The sequence below is a fragment of the Anguilla anguilla genome, chromosome 8 (genome assembly GCF_013347855.1).
Source record: "Anguilla anguilla isolate fAngAng1 chromosome 8, fAngAng1.pri, whole genome shotgun sequence".
NCBI lineage: Eukaryota > Metazoa > Chordata > Actinopteri > Anguilliformes > Anguillidae > Anguilla > Anguilla anguilla.
The window spans coordinates 49,607,982-49,629,012 of NC_049208.1; the positions used below are offsets into that span (position 1 = coordinate 49,607,982).

Genomic DNA, 21,031 nt, shown 5'->3' on the forward strand with positions numbered 1-21,031 from the left:
CGCTTTCTTCAGAGAAGGACAAGAACTCAAAACTGATTTCAAATTACACGCACAGATACTGCAAAAAAAATAATACAGCCTTGCATTTACTGCCCACATTTGGCATCCTTTGGCAGCTGCAGTGAAGTCAACCGCTCTGATTTTGAGGTGAATCGTTTCCATTTTAAAAACCGGACCGTACCTCTCTCTGTGGGACATGGGCTTCATGTGCAGGTGGGGGTAAAACCTGCTGCTGTCGCTGGACTCCTCCTCCTGAGCGAGAGAGAGAGGGAGAGAGGAAGGGAGATGGAGAGAGAAAGAGAGGGAGGTGGAAGACAGAGGGGGAGACAGAGGAGAGAGAGAGAGAGAGGGAGAGAGGAAGGGAGATGGAGAGAGAGAAGGAGAGAGAGGTGGAAGACAGAGGGGGAGACAGAGGAGAGAGAGAGAGAGGGAGAGAGGAAGGGAGATGGAGAGAGAGAAAGAGAGGGAGGTGGAAGACAGAGGGGGAGACAGAGGAGAGAGAGAGAGAGAGAGAGAGAGAGAGAGAGGAAGGGAGATGGAGAGAGAGAAGGAGAGGGAGGTGGAAGACAGGGGGAGACAGAGGAGAGAGAGAGAGGGAGGGAGATGGAGAGAGAGAAGGAGAGGGAGGTGGAAGACAGAGGGGGAGACAGAGGAGAGAGAGAGAGAGAGAGAGAGAGAGAGAGAGAGAGAGGAAGGGAGATGGAGAGAGAGAAAGAGAGGGAGGTGGAAGACAGAGGGGGAGACAGAGGAGAGAGAGAGAGAGGTGTTCTTGGTCAGATTCTGTAAAAAAAGCCAACAGCTGGAATACAGAACTTGCTTCATCACCGTTGACTTAATTGGACCTACTGAATCTGTTCCCTCGAGCGCAATCTCATTCCAGCTCATTTCCAGAGCAGGAAGCCATTCCCTCTGCACATTTTCTATTGGCCACGGAGGCCTGAGCTGTCAGCAAAGCCCACTGGACCGTGATTGGTGGAATCGACGGTGCACAGCTCACAGCGGAATCGTATCACGGCAAGGCTAGGATTGGCCCGAGCGGAAAGGGCCAATCAGATTGTACGTGCCTGGACGTCTGCAGGACACTCGAGCTGCGCTGGATGTCATACACTACGCACAAATGAGTCTTTAAGTGACCTCATCGCCATCGCCCTCATCTTCTAGTCCCGTCTGTCCCACAATTCCACTGTCAGCCGCGCACCCACAATTCAGCTGTGATCTCTGCTGATACACGGCAAAAACCTGTGAGGCGTTACGCAGCTACGACTGTGCTGTGGTCAAACGGACCATCCTCAAAAGCTCAGTCACAGGTCCTCAGGGCTCCCACATGAGACAGAGAAGAACTAAGCCTGAGCCCTCTTTTCCTGTCCTGGTCATGTGAGGCGTTTCCCTGCTCCGATTGGTGGGTTACCCGTGATTCCGAAGGATTTCATTGGCTCTCTCACCCGCTTCTTCAGCTGGTGCCTGGACTTGCGCTTCTCCTTCAGCCGGCCCGGCCTCCTGGCCCCGCCCGCGGCTCCGCCCCCCTTCCCAGGGAGCCCGTTGACCCGCTGGCTCCGCCCACCGATGATGCCCCGGCAACTCTCCGAGCCGCACTTACACACTTGCTGTGGGAGTCGGGGGGGGGGGATGAGAAAAGGGAGAGGGAGAGAGGAAAAAGAGGAAAGAGAGGGAGAAAGGGAACATGGGAGAAAGGGTGAGAGGATCCGAGGAGGTGAGGTGAGGGGAGGGAGGGAGAGGGGAGGGAGGGATGGAGAGAAAGTTTAAAATACAGAATGAGAGATGAAGAAAGAGGAGCGTTAAACAGAGAGAGCAAACACACTGTGAGTGCTGCAGTGGTACAGCAGGCAGAAGGAGCACTGACATCCTGACTGCATGTGTGTGTCTGTGTGTGTGCGTGCGCGTGTGTGTGAGTGTGTGTGCGTGTGTGTGTGTCTGAGTCTGTCTGTGTGTGTGCGTGTGAGTGTGTGTGTGAGTGTGTGTGTCTGTCTGTGTGAGTGTGTGTGTGTGTGTGTGTGTGTGTGTGTGTGTGTGTCTGAGTCTGTGTGTGTGTGTGTGAGTGCGTGTCTGTCTGTGTGTGCGTGCGTGTGTCCGTGCGTGTGTGTGTGTGTCTGAGTCTGTGTGTGTGTGTGTGTGCGTGCGTGTGAGTGTGTGTGTGTGTGTGTGTGTGTGTGTCTGAGTCTGTGTCTGTCTGTGTGTGTGCGTGTGTGTGTGTGTGTGTGTGAGTGTGCGTGTGTGTGTGCGTGTGTCTGAGTCTGTGTCTGTCTGTGTGAGTGTGTGTGTGTGTGTGTGTGTGTGTGTCTGAGTCTGTCTGTGTGAGTGTGTGTGTGTGTGTGTGTGTGTCTGAGTCTGTGTGTCTGTGTGTGTGTGAGTGCGTGTGTGTGTCTGAGTCTGTGTCTGTCTGTGTGAGTGTGTGTGTGTGTGTGTGTGTGTGTGTGTCTGAGTCTGTGTCTGTCTGTGTGAGTGTGTGTGTGTGTGTGTGTGTGTCTGTGTGAGTGTGTGTGTGTGTGTGTGTGTGAGTGTGTGTGTGTGTGTGTGTGTCTGAGTCTGTGTGTCTGTCTGTGTGTGTGTGTGTGTGTGTCTGTCTGTGTGAGTGTGTGTGTGTGTGTGTGTGTGCGTGCGTGTGAGTGTGTGTGCGTGTGTGTGTGTGTGTGTGTGTGTCTGAGTCTGTGTGTCTGTGTGAGTGTGTGCACTGACCTGCTCCTCCATGTTGAAGGAGTGGAAGTTGTAGTCGTAGGTGAGCTCCGTGCCGCTGCTCATGTCCGTCAGGGCGAACAGGCCGATGCGGTACACCCCGTTCACTGACCTGGGCACAGAGGAGAGCGGGGGATCAGAGCCAAAATGGAGACCGCCCTCACACACACCCTGGGCACAGAGGAGAGCGGGGGATCAGAGCCAAAATGGAGACCGCCCTCACACACACCCTGGGCACAGAGGAGAGCGGGGGATCAGAGCCAAAATGGAGACCGCCCTCACACACACACACACACACACACACAACAGCACGCTCTATGAACAGCGCGTGCACCACCTCGCCAACAGCCGTCTGCATCCAGAGCACTTCCTCCTGTGTGCAGCCGACACAATCCGGCCAATCACCCGACAGCATTCAGCAGCGATAAAAGGTCTGGGATAAAGTAGTGGTGTCCCGCCCACTCTTCAAACCCAAACCTTTCATTTCACAAGCCCAGTGCTTCCACCCCCCCCCGCTCCACACGCACTCAAACGCTGACAGGGGCCACGCAACCCTGGGATTCGCCAGCAAACTGACTCTTCAGAGCGGGCGTCCAGTCGCTCGGTGGCTTCAGCAGGCCCCGCCCCCCATCACCCCTCCCCTGGCCCCGCCCCCTCCCCCACTCACCACCCTCTGCATCTCGCAGTTGGGCGCGCAGCTGTGGCTGATGGAGCAGGCTCTGCCCACACCCACCCCTTCCCCCTGGGCCCGCCCCCTCCCCTACTCACCACTTCTGCATCTCGCAGTTGGGTGCGCAGCTGTGGCTGATGGAGCAGGCTCCGCCCACCGCCTCCCCCTGGCCCCGCCCACCCCTCCCCCTGGCCCCGCCACTCCACTCCACTCACCACTTCTGCATCTCGCAGTTGGGTGCGCTGCTGTGGCTGATGGAGCAGACTCCGCCCACGCCCACCCGCTGGCCCCGCTCACCCCTCCCCTGGCCCCACCCCCTCCCCCAGCCCCGCCCACTCCACTCCACTCACCACTTCTGCATCTCGCAGTTGGGTGCGCAGCTGTGGTTGATGAAGCAGGCTCCGCCCACCCCCTCCTCCTGGCCCCGCCTACCCCTCCCCCTGGCCCCGCCCACTCCACTCACCACTTCTGCATCTCGCAGTTGGGCGCGCAGCTGTGGTTGATGAAGCAGGCTCCGCCCACGTCCACCCCCTCCCCCTGGCCCCGCCCACCCCTCCCCCAGCCCCGCCCACTCCACTCCACTCACCACTTCTGCATCTCGCAGTTGGGCGCGCAGCTGTGGTTGATGAAGCGCGCCTCGTTGCCCATGCGGTAGCTGTCGATCACCATGCCGCTGTCCAGGTTCAGGCAGTAGTGGTCGCTGTGGGCGCAGTACTGCTCGATCATGCGCTTCCTGCATGGGCGGGGGGGGGGGGGGAAGGGGGGGACAGGTGAGGATACACTGCCGCCTCACATTACCACACCCAAAGCTCTCAGGCACCTGCAACATACCTCACATTACTGTAATTATCCTACTCTACACTGGGACCTGAATGCATCCAGGTTTTGTGGAGAAAATGATCTCCATCCATTATCAAATCCGCTTATTCCTGGACAGGGTTGCAGAAGAGCTGCAGCCTATCCCAGCATGCATTGGGCGAGAGGCAGGAATACACCCTGGACAGGTCGCCAATCCGTCGCAGGGCACACACACCATTCACTCACACACTCACGTCTATGGGCAATTTAGAGTCTCCAATTACCTCTCCACGTGCATGTCTCTGTACTGTGGGAGGAAACCCACGCGGACACGGGGAGAACATAAAAAACTCGAACCCCGGGATTCCAACCCAGGACCTCGCTGCGAGGTGGCGGTGCGACCCACTGCACCACCGCCGCGCCGTCCGAGAGAACTCTCCCGTGCGTGAGGAAGTGCCGGAAGTAGTTCCCGGAAGAGACGGTCGGTGAGCGCAGGGCGGTAAGACGGCCCACCCCCCCCCCCCCCCTCACCTGAACTCCTGCTCGCTCACCACCTCCCCCAGGTACTCGATGATGAACTGGCCGGACCGGAGCGGCTCCTTGGTGCGGATGCCCCAGCCCTTGCCCTCGGCGCGGAAGCGCTCCAGGCACTGCACCCACTCGTGCCTCTGGATGTGCTGGTTGTCGCACCGCTCCCCGCACGGGCAGGTGTTGGGCGAGCACTCCGCGAAGATCATCCTGCAGGGGGGGGGGGGAGGGGAGGGGAGGGGCCAGACCGGTCAAAACTGGTCTGAACTGGCCCAAACTGACTCAAACTGACCCAATCTGGTTAAAACCGACCCAATCTGTCCCAAACTGACCCAATCTGTCCCAAACTGACCCAGTCTGTCTCAAACTGACCCAATCTGGTTAAAACCGACCCAATCTGTCCCAAACTGACCCAATCTGTCCCAAACTGACCCAGTCTGTCTCAAACTGACCCAATCTGGTTAAAACCGACCCAATCTGTCCCAAACTGACCCAATCTGTCCCAAACTGACCCAGTCTGTCTCAAACTGATCCAATCTGGTTAAAACCGACCCAATCTGTCCCAAACTGACCCAATCTGTCCCAAACTGACCCAATTTGTCCCAAACTGACCCAGTCTGTCACAAACTGACCCAAACTGACTCCATCTGTTCCAAATGAGGACAAACTGACTGAATCTGGCCCAAACTAGGACAAACTGACTGAATCTGGCCCAAACTAGGACAAACTGACTGAATCTGGCCCAAACTAGGACAAACTGACTTAACCTGGTCCAAATTTACTCAAACTGCCTCAAACTGACCCAAAGTGTCTCAAACTGGCCCAAACTAGTCCAAACTGACTCATACTGGCCCAAACCATTCCCAACAGACTCAAACTGGCCCAAAGTAATCCAAATGGTCTCAAATTGGTCCAAACCAGACCTGGGTCAAATACGTATCTGTTTTGGATTCAAATAATTTTCTGTGCTCTATTGATCTTGCCTGGTGTAACTGAGCCTGCCAATATGACCAGAAGGCAATGTTTGCACTTTTTGAGAGTGTTTCATTGGTTCCAATGCAGCAGACAAGATCAGTTAAGTGTAGAAAAGTATCTGAATCCTAATCAAATACGTATTTGACCCAGGTCTGGTCCAAACTAGTCCAACCTGACCCAAACCGAGCCAAACTAGTCCAAAAAGACTCAAAATGGCCCAAATTCTATGTATATGTGAAATTATGAACACTATTTGTTCTTCACCTCTTACAAAGTCCTACTGACAGATGACACAGCAGACTTTAGAGAAGCATCATTAATAATTATATGAGAGTGGACTGATGATTGGGCACTGGCCCTGCTGGGGTGCACCTGATTGGACACTGGCCCAGCGGGGGTGCACCTGATTGGACGGGGCGTACCTGTTGAGGCAGTCGTCGATGCAGCCCTTCTCGTGCGAATCCTCGGGCCTCTCGCAGTTGCAGGTGGTGGCCTCGTACCCGGAGAGCGGCTTCACGTCCACGTACACGTCTAGACGAGAGGAGAGAGAGACAGGGCTCACACACACACACTCACACACACACACACACACACACACACACACACACACACACACACACACACACACACACACACACACAGACGCACGCGCACGCGCACGCGCACACACACACACACACACACACACACACACACACACACACACACACACACACACACGCGCACACGCACACACGCACACACGCACGCACGCACACACGCACACACACACACACGCGCACACACACACGTCCAGACGAGACAGAGACAGGGCTCACACACACACACACACACACACACACACACACACACACACCCAGCGCTCCTCTCAGGGGGCAGTACTCACTGGAGCGGATCTTCTTGTACAGCGGGACGTCCGGCTTCTTGTACAGCTGAAACAGACAGACGCGGTCACCACGTGGGAGGGGCACCAGGGAAACCCCGCCCCCCCCCGAAACCCCACCCCTTAACCCCCCAGCACACAGCGTGCGGAGGCAGCGGCTGGCCCGCGGTAACAGGAGAGGCGGGACGCTCAGGAGCGTGGGCGTCAGCGTCAGGAGGGCAGGTACCTGGTTGTGTTTCCACAGCCACAGGATGTCGTAGGGCAGCTGGAAGTCGATGCGCTTCTGCCGCAGGTACTTCCCTGAGCCGGGGGGGGGAACACGGAGAGGGGCGTGAGCTACGATGAACACACACACACACACTCTCACACACGCACACACACACACACACACACTCTCACACACACACACACACACACACACACACACACACACACACACACACACACACACACACACACTCACGCACGCACACACACATACACGCACACACACTCACACACACACACACACACACACACACTCACGCACGCACACACATACACACACACACACATGCACACACTCACACACACACACGCACACACTCTCACACACACACGCACACACACACACTCTCACATACACACACACACACACACTCACACACACACACTCTCACATACACACACACACACACTCTCACACACACGCACACATACACTCTCACACACACACGCACACACACACTCACACTCTCACATACTCTCACACACACGCACACACTCTCACACACACACACACGCACACACACACACACACACACACGGGACAGGCGGACTCACCGACGTGAATGGGAGCGGGGAAGAGGCCGTACTCGTGCTCCCCAGGTGTGTACTCCAACCTCTCCTTCTTCAGCTGCAGCAGCTGACTGCGAGGACTGAGAGAGAGAGAGGGAGGGAGGGAGGGAGGGACAGAGTGAGAGAGAGAGAGGGAGGAAGGGAGGGAAGGGGGGAGAGGGAGAGGGGGAGAGAGGGAGGGGGCGGGGGGAGAGAGAGAGGGGGGAGAGAGAGAGAGGGAGAGAAAGAGGTAAAGGGAGAGAAAGAGAGAGAGAGAGGCGTGTAAAGAGAGAGACCGAAAGACATGACTGAATGGACTGAACGTGAGAGAGATGGAATGAATCCAGAGAACCCGAGAAGGGAATCTGACGTCCTAGCGGGCGAAACTATGGCGTGGGCCACTTAGCCGAGGTGGAGCAGTGAAGACAGGAGATACGCGTGGGAGAGGAGGGAGAAGGTGCGGACGGTCTGCTAGCCAGACTGTGAGAGAGAGGGAGAGAGAGAGAGCAAAGAGCGTCCCCTGAAGCGTGTGCCCCTCTGAGGGGTACGTTCATACGCCCCTAACTCACTCTGTGGTCTTGTAGACGTCGGAATACAAGCCGGCCCTCTGGAACTTCTTCTTGGGAGGCCGGGCTGCTCTCTTCTCCCGTTGGCTGGTCAGGGCCAGGGGCGGGGCCTGCTCCGTCGGCGACTGGGCCAAGCGCTCCGGGGAGGCGGGGCCACTGGGCTTGCCCTCCAGAGCACTGAGAAAAACGAGCAGCAGGAAAAGGCAGGAGAGAGGAAGACAGAAATTCCATTGCTGTGCAGTAATAGCGAGGAGACGCCACTAGAGGGCAGTCAATTATGATTCATACGGTGAAAAAATGTTCGCACTGGAAGCAAACACGCTCAAACGCAGAAGGCTGGCCAGGGAGCTCAGAGCAGAACCGTGGGACAGTGTCGTTTTCTGTTTTTGGATACGTTTGCCATGATGTCATCCTTATCCGTAGAACAGACAACACGGCGGACCTGGGGATGAGGCTGTTCACTGACGGAAAAACAGCAGCTGGGACAGTAGTGTAATAATCATGCAGCACTGAATCCTGAAAGCAGAGGCAGTGCGTACCTGTGCCAGGTAGGCTAGACTCACCTGTGAATACCCAGCAGCTCGTCCTGGCTGAACCACAGTCTTCTGACGTCCTCCCTAGGGCCTGCTCCCCTGCCCTGCTCCTCCTCCTTTCCCCCGTTCACCCTTTCCTCCTCTTCGTCAGGCTCGTCCTCCTCCACCACCGCCTCCTCTTCGTCCTCCTCCTCCTCCTCATCCTCCTCTTCCTCCTCCTCCTCCTCCTCTCCGCCGCCCCTCTCCCAGCTCTTCCGTTTCTGCCCGGCCCGGTGCTGGCCCTGCACCACGGCCTCGATTGCGTCCAGCACGGTGTCTCCCCCCCCCCTCCTCTCCCTGTGCTGGGGGGGCGAGGTCGGCGGGGTCCGGGGGGGCGCGGGGGGCGGGGTCGGCGGGGACGGCGGGGACGGGGGCGGGGAAGGCAGGGGGTACTTCCTGGGCCGGCCGGGGCCCCGCCTCTTCACCACGTTGTTGCCGACGCGCGCCTGCCTCTGCAGCTTCTTGGCCCGGAGGATCTTGTTGACGTGGTCCAGGCTGCGCTTGGTGGACAGCGCCCTCTCGCACCCTCGCCCGGGGCTCCGGGGGCAGGGCCGGTGCGGGCCGGGGGGCTGCCGGGCGCGGGCGGAGGGGGAGGGGCCGGGGGACCGGGAGGCGGGGTCCAGGGAGCACGCCGGGGAGGGCCGGGCCGAGGGGCTGGGCTGCCGGCTGCCGCCGCCGCCCCCGCCGCCCCCCCTCTCCCGGCCGGGCCCCCCCCCCACAGGCACGTCGTGGCTGCAGTGCAAGGCGTGGCGGGAGGGGTAGTGCAGGTGAGCGTGCGCGCCGAGCTGCTGGTACTGCGGGTGCGACGCCTCCTCCAGGCCTTCGGGGGCGCCAGAGTGGGAGCCGCGGGTCTCCAGGACCATGCCTGCCGAACAGAAGGGACACCCTGACTCACCGGCACAGCGAAACGGGCTCCGCGCGCGAGACGGAAAACAGCCGTGTCACGACCGGACACCACCGCATTCAAATGACATCAGAATGAGGTCATCCTGACATCAGCCAGAATGACATCACTGATCGCTCGTTACCGGGAGTTCTCGGAACGACATTAAAACACGGTCAGCGATGTCATGTCTCTTTTTCATTTACCGTATACAGATATAAATAGGCTACGAAGATTGCAATGAAGCATTCGATTTTGTGTGTATACTCAGTACTTAATGCAGCCAGAAAACCCTCCATCATCCACCAGTGGTCTAAAAAAACTCTGAAGATCCAAAAACTGCATATTTTTATTAACGATTACGCCAATCTTTGTTAAAGGTAATGTTAAAGATACGGCTCCTTGAGAACAGAGCGACAGACTGGCGTAATGCTGTGAAAACCACAGAGAGCAGACAGACCCCTTTTCCTCCTACCATCAGTTTTAGTCCTGCCCTCGGGGATGGGGGGGAAGGGGAGGGGGGGGGGTTTCGCACATCAAACCGAAAAAGCGTTCTGATCGCATTAGGCGCGCGAGCGAAGCAGTCTCATCGCCGAGGAAAACGGCCGCGGGACAGAGGCGCGCTTCACCGCCGCGGAGCGGAGGCACGACCGTCGCTAGCCCAAAACAGAACGGTCTCAGCGGCGCGGCGCGCTACACGCGTTCGCCAGTACAAATATCGCCGTGTCAGATTTAAGAGATTTTAAATACGGGACGGGCATTCCAGTCGGTCACCCAAAATCACAAAGGCTTTCCTGACACGGTTCCAAAGCTGTTCTGAACAGGACAAGAAGGCCAACGATCGAGAGGGAAAAACAATGAAACTACGTTTTTTATCTACTGAGGAGCAACTACAGCCGCAGGCAGCAAGTAAGGTCGGGTACGAGTTACGAGTCTTTGAATCCTTTGAAGAGTAGGTTGTCTTTGGAATGTTCTCTTCCCCAGTGTTCTAGAACTCCGTTGCTTAGAATCACCAGCAGCGATTGTGACATCAGCAACAGAACGCTGGGTTGAGAACATTCTAATGGCACGGCTGTGATCTCACACCTCGGAGGGCTGCAGCGTTTCCCGCGTTTTTATTAGCATCGCGCCCCGCCCCGGCGCGAGCGCCTGACAGCCTCTGCCGGGAGGCAGTGCCGTAGCGTCTCTTACCGGCAGCGGGACGGCGTCATCATACCGCCCCCCCGCCTCGGTCTGCTCCGCTCGCGTTCGCTAACGCTGCGTATTTTTAGCAGACGTCACCCCCCCCGGCGGTCTCTCCCTTACTTCTATCGGAGCGTTAGTCTGGGGTGCCGCCGAATCTCCGAAAAGCGCCTGGCGGTTACCCGGGCACACGCGCGCCCCGCGGCGCGCTCGAAACGATCAGACTTACCCTCTCTCAAACGCCAGCAGGGCTGCGGGGCAGAGGCACTAGGCTCCAGTGTACCGGCCACACTGTAGTATGAAGGGCCCATTTAACAGTGCTAAGGCAGTGGAGCTCGATGTTTGGGCTTTTGAAAAGTAAAACAAAGTCACACATTTTTTGGAGGAGCTGAAAACAGTGCCCTCGCCCCAACGCGCACCCGCACCTCCGATCGCGTGCCAGCGTTCTGCGCGGCCCTCCGACGCGGGGCTACTACACCCCGCACTACAGGGAACAGCGTGAGGTGGGGGCCAGCTTCGAGAGGAGGGCTGGTGGGGGGGGGGGGATTTGGGGATCCTCTGCTTTCTCCACACTGGCAGAGGACCCTGGCTGTTAGGGTACAACTGCACACTTTGAGGAAAAACTCACTGAGATAATGATTTGTCTATATATGTTTTATACACAATTCAATATCCTATTACCACGCTATTAACGGTTTATAACCTGTTTGTTAACCACTTGTTTTTTTTTTTTAAAGAAAAAGAATAGTGCAGCACTGCAGTGATCTCCAAAGAGAGGCGCGGTCTCTGAGCTGCTAGCGCCCGCGGTCTGTTCCGGATCAGCAAACACGCTGCTCCCAGCAGCTCCAGGGGGTGGACCGATGCCCAAAAGCGCTCCCCTGGGGCTCTACACTGGAACCCGGGACCCGCTGGTCTGCACCCCAACACCTGCATCATCCGCCACCCAGCGCAGTGGGGGGATGGAGCCAGCCGCTGCTTCCTGCAGTATTACAGCACCAGCGCTGGGTGTCCCCGTCAGTGGACAGCAGCTACGCAACACAGCCACCGACCCCAGAGAATCACACTGCAGAGCGTGAGAGGGTGAGGACATGATAGCATGAGGCTATACACACTGGCTTTCATGGCCTGAGGGGGGCGGGGGGTGCAGGAGTGGGAGAGTAGAAGAGTGACAGTGTGACAGAGAGGGAGAAAGGGAGAGAGAGAGAGAGAGAGAGAGAGAGAGAGAGAGATGGAGCGAGAGGGGAGAGTGACATAGTGAGAGAGAATGGGACAGAGGCAGAGAAAGAGGGAAAAGTGAGCAAGACAGAGAGGGGATGATAGTAAGAGAGATAGTAAGAGAGAAAGGGACGGGGGGGAGAGAGAGAGAGAGAGCGAAAGAGAGAAGTAGAGCGAGTGAGTCAGTTCCCCTCCACTGGACTTCCCCGCAGAGTTCAGTCTGTTTCTGGGAATCGTTGAAACGCGCTCGCTGATGGAAAACACAGCGGCCACATTTTCACACTGCAGCCCAGCGAGGGGGGGGTGGAGTGGGGGGGGGGAGAGGCTACTGGTAGGATGTAACGCCTGTAAAACCGCTAAATCACGGCTCTGCGCGGAAGAGAAACGGCGGGTTCTCCGCGGCCGTGCGCGCGTGGGGGGAGGAGCCCAACACGTGCAGCTCCAGGTATATTTTACACATAAATTCCGATGTATATTTTACACATAAACTCAGATGTATATTTTACACATAAACTCCGCTGTATATTTTACACATAAATTCCGATGTATATTTTACACATAAACTCCGATGTATATTTTACACATAAACTCCGATGTATATTTTACACATAAACTCCGATGTATATTTTACACAAACTCCCAATGTATATTTAACACAAAAACTCCGATGTATATTTTACACATAAACTCCGATGTATATTTTACACATAAACTCCGATGTATATTTTACACAAACTCCCAATGTATATTTAACACAAAAACTCTGATGTATATTTTACACATAAACTGATGTATATTTTTCAGATATTACCCGATAAGCACACGCGCCAATTCAACAATTCACATTTAAGCCATTTCCAGCAATCGGGGATGAAGGGGGATCTGGAGTCGTTTGTACTGGTTTGCTCTGGCTCTGGTTAACGACTGGGTGGAGCTGCATAAATTAAGAGGCTGATTGACTGATGAGGTCTGATACAGGACCGCCTTGTTTACACCACTCTTCCATTAAAAAGGGCTCAGGGACACGCGCTCATCAACATCGCAGAAAAGGGCGGTTTGGATTTGAATTTGGCAGACAATAAGAAAGGAATACACAGAGCTGGCAAGATAGATGACAGTGGTAAGATGTTAATAGAGAGAGAGACAGACGGAAAGAGAGAGAGAGGCAGAGAGAGATACAGAGAGCGACCAGTAGAGAGTTCCTACGCATGTCGAGTCGGTCTACACGTGTAACTGGTTATTTAAGAGATTCGCTGCCAAGCGCGGTTTGCCAAAAAAAAAAACTACATTTCCCAGCTTGCTCCCACCCTCCTCCTCCTTTTCCTCCCTGTACCCCGTCGCCCAGCACGTCCGCTTCCTCCGCCGCTGCCCCCCCCCAGTGTCCGTGCCCCAGATCCCCGCCCCGGGTCCCCCAGCTGAAAGGGGCCGCGCGGGCCCCCGTGCACAGATCAGGGGCGGCCCCGTCTGTTTACAGCGAGCCGTAGCGTCCCGCCGCGTGCGCCGCAGCCGCGACGACGGAGCCGGGGGCTTCCGCCGATCAGCCAGACCCAACCGCGCGTGCCTGCGTCTTCCCGTCGGTGCGCTGCTTTCACACTTTCATCTATCGGGGACATTTCGAGCGCGAAACAAAAGGAACAAGGCGACTCCACGATATCGAACACGTTCGCCAAACACCACGAAACCACAACTATCCCCCTGCCCCCGGTACACTGTTAACACCCCGTCTCCGGAAACTGCCCTGAACACGTTTATTTACGACATTAAACGGTCATCATCCCACTAAAAAAGGGCAACCCACATTTGCAGGGCGAGCATTTAACAAAGGACAGCAGTGCACTCGATGTTCCACACACGCGTAACCCTTTTAAGGAGTAAATTATGTGATTAGAATGTTTCTTAACTGAACGTTCTAATGCTGATGTCACAATCACTACTGGTAACTGAAAACAGTGGAGTTCTAGAATGCCGATTAGGGAATTTTGAAAAATAATCCCAAAAAACCTACTCTACGAAGGGTTGACAATAACACAATATGGATCACTTATTAAATTTTATCTACCTATGAAGAAAGGGAGTGTGTGTCCACCTGTCATTAAAAATGTGTTTCCTCTCTCGATTTACCCCTCCGTCATCCATCCGTCCATCTCTCTCCCGTTCTCTCCTCCCCTTCACCCCCGCCTCCACCCCGTCCCGTCTGTGACCGGCAGGTGCCCCCCCCCCGCGTCCCCGAGCGCAAAAATCCCGCCGCTCGGCCCGGGTCGAAAGGGGCTCGGGCTTAATTCCCCCCCCGCCCCCCCCCCGTACGCTGCACCGAGCGCTCACAACGGCATGATGGGAAACGGAACCCCCGGGGACAAAACCGCCGGCGGCGGCGGCGGCACAGTGGAGACCCCCCGCAGAAACCGAAACGCGGGCAAATCCAGGGCGCTCCCCGCGGCGGCGGCGGCGGCTAACGACGGCGAGCGCGCCCGCGCGATATTCCGCAGACCAGAAAATCCAGATAACCAAAAAACCTGTCAAATCACCATTTACATTTACAAAAAAAAAAAAAAACCGTGAAGTCCCTGCAACCGCGCCCTGTCGTTGAAAGACTCCGCTGGTGTAACTTGACTGGCAGTTACTCACCGACCTACAAAGTCTTCGTTCCGTCAAACCGGAAACGCGAATGAAATCGGAATGCATGGGAAGCAAGCGCGGGATCATTTACACCAATTCAACGCACGTTCTCGATAACCCCCCCCCAGCGCTACGCGATCCCAAACGTATTACCCTCGATTCCACTTTGCTCGGTGCTATCTCTCCTCATTTCCACCCGCATTCCCATAATTAGAATTCAGCCATTCTTAGCGCCATCGCACTGAGAAATAAGCCTAACGACATTTGCCTTCTCCGTGTCCAATTCGGTTTCATTCCATTTTCAGACCACCTGACCAAAAGTCCCTTGCTAATTTTCGGCCTTACCCCTTCTGACTGCAGTACATTAGGAAGTCGACACCCCTTCATAACAAAACGGTTCCTTTAAACCTTTACGTTGTTAAAATGTTCTTAACAGCACTAATTTTGACGTAACAACCACGACTGGTAATTGAAAGTAATGGAGTTCTAGAGCACTGACTCATTCAAAAACGTTCCATTCCAAAAAAACCTACTCTTCAAAGGGTCAACCCAGACGCCACCACGCAGCACTCTCTCACCTGTCTCTCTCCTCTCAGCTGACGAGGGGCGGTCTTTCCTGAGTGTCCCGTCCAATCCCGCGAAGCCGCGGGCGTGGCCCGCCGCCGCGGACCCGCCCCTCCGGCCCCGGCCGCCCCTGGAGGAGGCGGACCGGCTCAGGGCGGAGGCGAACAGGTTGGTGTGCCGGGGCGGGGGGCGCGGCTGCACCGAACCGGGCGGGGGCGTCAGAGGCTCCTCCTCCTCCTCCTCCTCCTCCTCCTCCTCGCTGTCCGAGCAGCCCTCGGGGTCCGGCAGGCGGCCCGCCGCGAACGGGTCCTGGCCCGGGCGGGTCTTTCTGGAGAAGCCGGCGTAGTCCGCGTCGGGGCCGCCCCTCCGCAGCCAGGACTCCTGGAGGTGGTAGCCTCTCGCGCCCCCCCCTCCCCCCGCCGCCGACAGGTACGCGGGCCCCAGGCACGGGAAGGGCGCGTCCTTGCGCTTGTACCTCTCCGCCGAGGACGAGGAGGAGGAGGAAGGGGAGTTGGCCGGGGGCGTGGCCGCCAAGTTGCCGGCGCTGGCGGCGGCGGCGGCGGGGTCTTTTCCGTACCGGTAGCGCTGCAGGGAGTCCATCATGCCGCCGGCGCCTCTTCCCGCGCCTCCCAAACCCGTACCTCCGGAGAGCCCCGGGGGGCCTCCGGCTCCTCCCCCCGCCTCGGCCCCGCCCTCCTCCCCCCGCCGGTCCCGGTGCTTGTGCCGGTGCTTGTGTTTGTGTTCGTGCAGCCAGCCGTAGGACAGCTCGGGCGCCACGCCCGGGTACAGCACGGGGGACCGGCCCCCTCCCAAAAACTCCTGCCGCAGGAGCTTGTGCTTCTTCTTGTGGAACTTGGCGGGGTTGAGCAGGAGGTGCGGGGCGTGGTGGTGCATGTAGGAGGGCGGAGGGGGCGGGGGGAAGGAGGGCGAGTGGTGCGGGTGGGGCGGGGCAGGGTGGGCCGGGGGGTGGTGATAGAGGGCGGCCGCCGGGGGGTAACCCCGGTAGTAGCTCAGTCCCAGGGGGGGGGGACGAGTACGGGACGCCGTAGGAGGGGTGGTAGAAGCCGGCCCCGGACAGCGGGAAGCCCAGCCCGTGGACGAAGGGCACCTCGGCCATGGCCTGGCGCAGCTTGGGCGGCCGGCCGCGCTTCTTCTTCAGGTCGGGCTTGCGGACGTAGTGCAGCGAGTCGCAGGGGTAGGCCGGGTGGGGCGAGTAGTACCCGCTGAAGTTGATCCGGAAGATGGTGGGCAGGAGGTCCCTGGTCAGGTAGTGGTGGGACGGGGGGTGACCTCCCCCGACGCCGCTCCCGCCGGCCCCCGGGCCCCTGCTCCCCGCGCCGCCGCCGCCGCCTCCGCCCCGCCCCAAAGCGCTCCCCAGCCCCGCCGCGGCGCCGCGGTGGGCTATCCGGATCTCGCTCAGCCGGACGGTCACGTCCTCCAGCTCGGCCAGGAAGTCGGGGTCCTGGCGGCGGGCGCGCAGCTGCAGGTACTTCTTCTTGCGCTTGCGCTTCTGCCGCTTGAGCTTGTCGTAGCCGGGGCAGCCGTGCCCGCGCCGCTTGCACTTGTGCTTGTGCTTCTCCTTGTGGCTGACCAGCGACGGGGGCGGCGGCGCGGGGGGGGGTCCGGCGGGGGTCCGGGGACACCCCGGAGCCCAGGGGGGAGGGCGAGGGCGAGGGGCGGTCCAGCAGCGCCGAGGAAGCGTGCCTCCGGCGCCCGCGCGGGCCGACCCCGACCGTCGCCCCCGCCATCGACCCCACGACCCCGGGCATCAGGACTCCCCCCGCCATTCCGTGGGCCATGCCCAGGCCGCTTAACCCGCCCAAGCCGCCCAAGCCGCCCAGGCCCCCGCCCCCTCCCTTCTCGCCCCGGTCGGAGGTGCTGTTGTTGTCCGTCCCGATGCCGCTGTCGCTGGGCACCGTCTCCTCGCTGTGCGACTCGCTGACGGGCGAGGGCGTGGCCTCCTTCAGCTCGCTCAGGTGCGAGGGGGAGGTGGGCAGCAGGGGCGGGGGCGGCGAGAGCTTGCGATAGTGAAAGTGGTGCCGGTAGTGATGGTGGTGGTGGCCCCGGCACGAGGACTTCCTGAGCAGGGAAGGGGGGGCGGCGGCGGCGGGGGCGGAGCCAAGGGGGCGGGCCGGGGAGGGGGCCGGCGAGGACGGGGGGCGGAGCGGGAAGGGGTGGTGGGCGTGGTGGGCGTGGCTGCAGTGGGCGTGCGGCGCAAAGTGCACGGCGCCCGGCTCCACGAACCCGGCGTCGCTGGCGGGGCTCTGCCCGCCGCTGGACTGCGAGAGCGCGGGCGAGGGAAACACCTCCGGCGGGGGAGGGTGCTGCTGGGACTGCGAGTGGGGATGGTGGAGGGGCGAGTGGGAGGCCGGGGGCGGGAAGCTCTCGGGCAGGGGCGCAGGGGCGCAGGGGCCGGCCGCCGCCGCTTTGGGCTTGCGCCCCCTCCTCTTGCCCATGTAGATGGTCCCTTTCTTGCTGACGTTGATCTGAGGGCCCAGCTTGCTCCCGAAGGAGGCCGCCAGGGAAGACAAGGAGTGCTTAGCGGCGGCGGCGGCGGCGGCCACGGCCCCGCCCGCCTCCCCGCCCGCCGCCCGCGAGGACTCGGCCGCCGCCGCCGCCGACGCGGGGCCCAGGAGGATCTGGCTGAGGAGCCGCTTGCGCTTCAGGGTCTTCATCTTGTTGATCTTGCCGATGATGGTCTTCATGATCAGCTGGCCGTTGCCCTTCCTGCGGAAGGCCCTGTCCGCTTCCCCACCGCCGTCTCCTCCCGCCGTCAGCCCGCCGCCCCCCCTCTCCTCCGGGGCCAGGGTCGGGGGCTGGGCCTCCTGGGGCAGGTTGGGAGGCAGGCGCTTGGGTCGCCCCCGCTTCCTGGGCGCGGGCTGCGGAGGGTGCAGGTCCACCTCCGGGTGCAAGACGGGGGGGTCCTGCTCCTCTTTGGACTTGAGCAGGGAGTACACCTTGGAGGGGGGCAGCCGCGCGGCGCGGCCGGGCTGGGGGGCGTCCAGCCGGGGCATCTTGGACTTGGGGCGACCCCGTTTCCTGGGGGGGGCCGCGAAGAGCTGGGACACGGAGGGAGGCACCCGGTTGGGGTTGGGCGGACGTCCCACCGGTCTGGGTTTGTGAGGGGGCGCCGGCGGGGCCAGGTGAGGCTCGCACCGCCTGTCCTCGGCCGCGCACGCCGGCCTCTGCGCCCGGTTCACCACCCGCGTCCACCGCGGCCGCCGCCCCTTGCGCTTCTTCAGGGGCCTGCACTCCCGCTCCGGGGGCGAGCCGGGGAACGCGTCGTCCTTTCGAGGACCGGGCGGGGCGCTGGCGAAGGGAGGGTCGCCGGGCGAGGAGGTCCGCCTGGCGGGCTCCGGGGGGTCCCGGCTGGAGCTGCGGCTCTTGGGGCTCGAGCTCTTCCTGCCCTCGCCCCGGGAAGGGGAAGCGGCCGCCCCCTTGCCGGCCGCCTCTCGCCTTCCGGGTTTCGACGAGGCGGCGCCCTTGCTCAAGTCTCTGGGGCCGTCCCTCTCCGCGTCGCGCTCTCGCTCGCCGCTCTCGGCCGAGTGGGCGGGCCCGCCCCTGGGGAGAGAGGCGGCGGGACACCGTCGCCCGTCCAACGCGCCGCCGACCCTCTGGTCCGAGGACGACTTAAGCGACGATGAAGATGACGCGGGGTGATAGGCGACAGGCGGCTGTTGCCGGACGCCGTTGCCGTTGCCGTTGCTGCCGTTTGCAGCGGTTGCTGGGTTACCGTTGCCGTTAGCGCCGCCGCCGTTGCCTCTCTTCCCGTCCCCGTCCCCCTCCTCCTTCCTGGACGGGGCCGAAAGCTTGTCCAGCGCGCTGTCTTTGTTCCGCGAGCCGGGGGGGCGGCCGGGGGGCCGTGAAACCGCTCCGGGAGGGTGGGGCGGCCGGGAGACGGACGAGGCGGCGGCGGCGGCGGCGGGACCCGACGCTCTGCCGAGCGAGGCCGGGTCCGGCCGCGGCGGGCTGGGGACCGCGGGGGCGGCGGGCGAGTTCACATTCGAGGAGGAGGAGGAGGAGGGGATCCTGCGGACCTTGCCCTTGGCGGACTTGGAGGGGGGGCAGATGGCGATGAGCTGAGCCAGCTTCTCCGTGACGGTGGGCGAGCCCCTGCTCGCCCCGCCTCGGTCCCTCTCCCTCGGACCCTCGCCGGGCGCGCTCTGGGGGGGCCTGGACGCTCCGTCGGACCCCCCCGCTTCCTTAGGGCCCTGCGCGGAGGGGGCCGGGAGGGGAGGGGCGGGGGCGGAGGAGGGAGGGCTGCCGGGCGGCGGAGGGGGGCTCTTCTTTTGAGGCGGGGTCAGTTCGTCGTCCGTTCCGGGTCGATGAGGGACAGCGGGCCTCTCCGTAGGGGGATCCGACTTCGCCTCCGCCTTACGGGCCAGCTTCGGGGGACCCTGTGGAGGAACCCAGAAATTCACATTTAGAGAGCACGTGTGCACCGTAAGCAGAGCTACGACCTTCCACAGACAATCAGCACTTAGCAAGTACTTGAATACAAAATGCTTTAAAGCAGTATTTCTCTACCCTGGTCCTAGGGACCCACTGCCCTGCACGTTGTAGATGTCTCCCTGCTCCAACACGCCTGCTTCAAATGAATGGGTCGTTATAGAGCTTGATGACGACCCCATTCATTTGAATCAGGCGTGCTGGGAGCAGGGAGACATCTAAAACATGCAGGGCAGTGGGTCCCCAGGACCAGGGTTGAGAAACACTGCTTTAAACTGTTCTAAACTGTACAGCACTGAACTCAAACTACGGTCTTCCGCAAACGACTTGCATCAGAAAGCCTTGGAGAAACTTTGAGAAACATGCAAGCTTTTTTTTTCCCCCCAAAAAAGACATGGCTTAGCAACACCACTAGAGTCACAGACGTTTTCACCAGAAGAGGCATGTTTTATTTCCTACTTCTCAAGTGTTCAGTGACACCATCGCCCTTAACGTGCTTGCCCTGAAACGGCGAACCGAACTGGCCAATAACGCAAAATGAATGATGCAGAGATGGGAGGGAAAGAGAGGAGGAATTAAGAGGGTAATGAGGGGAAGAGAAGGGAGGGGATACGCAGCACTTACGCGAGCCTCTAATCGCGATGCGCGGCAAAGGTCAAACGGTTTTTTTTTGCGTGCCGCCACCGCGGTTCGCAATAACCCGACTTAATTGGCCGAAGAAGACGGGCGAACGGGAGGCGTGACGCCGTAAATAGAGAGAGAGAGAGAGAGAGAGAGAGAGAGAGAGAGAGCCGCTGCCTCTGGACGAGACTCAGAAACATTATCAGGGTCAAAGCGGGGACAATGAGAAAGAAGGGGGGGGGGGGGGGCAGTGGAGAAGAGAGGACACAGCGACACAGGAGCGGAGGAGAAGGGGGGAGGGAGACGGAGAAGAAAGAGCAGACGAGAAAGGTGAGATAATGTGAGCGACTACCTGACACAGGCGGCCGAGTAAAGAAAGAAAGAGGGGGGAAAAAAAAAAAAAAGAGTGGAAAGGAACATTGTTCACCGCTATACCGCGGTTAAGAGAAACGTGTAAGAGGTAAGAGGAAAAGAAAAAAAGAAGAAAATGCCCTGTTTTATCCTTTATGTGGAGCCTTAAGCTGTAATGGATTTTTCATATCAGCCGGGAGTCAGAAGGTTCTTTACGCTCGTCAAATCTTTTTCAGAAAGGCCTCGCAGACACAAAAGCAGCGCTGCGAATCTCCGCACAGACCACAGACCACAGAACTGCTGTAAGACCCTAAATCTAGCGCACCCTATGCAGGGCTCAGTACCGCGAAGCCCTCCTGCACCCTCCCGCACCCTCCCGCACCCTCCCGCACCCTCCCACACCCTCCCGCACCCTCCCCCCCCTCCCCCGAACCCAGAACAAAATCCTGGCCGTGCCAGTGCTGGCTGTGGATGACGGCTGTGTGGTGATACACACAGCAGTGTGAAAAGGTAGGCTATCTGCCCTCTTCCTGATTTCCTCTAACTGCATTTGTCACACCGAATGCCTTCACATCTTTAGACAGAATGTGATATTAGACAAAGGGAACCTGAGTAAACACAAAACTTTTTTAAAAATTATCATTTCATTTA

General features: G+C 59.3%; 1 protein-coding gene across 1 annotated transcript in view; it reads right to left on the minus strand.

Moving 5' to 3' along the window:
* The window catches only part of ash1l (ash1 (absent, small, or homeotic)-like (Drosophila)), a 52,614-nt gene that overhangs the window by 21,866 nt on the left and 9,717 nt on the right, over positions 1 to 21,031 (minus strand). Inside the window, 14 exon segments of the mRNA XM_035430632.1 lie at positions 182 to 252; positions 1,443 to 1,604; positions 2,695 to 2,803; positions 3,948 to 4,094; positions 4,691 to 4,897; positions 6,085 to 6,193; positions 6,549 to 6,594; positions 6,772 to 6,845; positions 7,368 to 7,462; positions 7,931 to 8,104; positions 8,491 to 9,364; positions 14,974 to 15,985; positions 15,987 to 16,577; positions 16,579 to 19,356. Of these exon segments, the coding sequence (XP_035286523.1) occupies positions 182 to 252; positions 1,443 to 1,604; positions 2,695 to 2,803; positions 3,948 to 4,094; positions 4,691 to 4,897; positions 6,085 to 6,193; positions 6,549 to 6,594; positions 6,772 to 6,845; positions 7,368 to 7,462; positions 7,931 to 8,104; positions 8,491 to 9,364; positions 14,974 to 15,985; positions 15,987 to 16,577; positions 16,579 to 19,356 (6,449 nt within the window).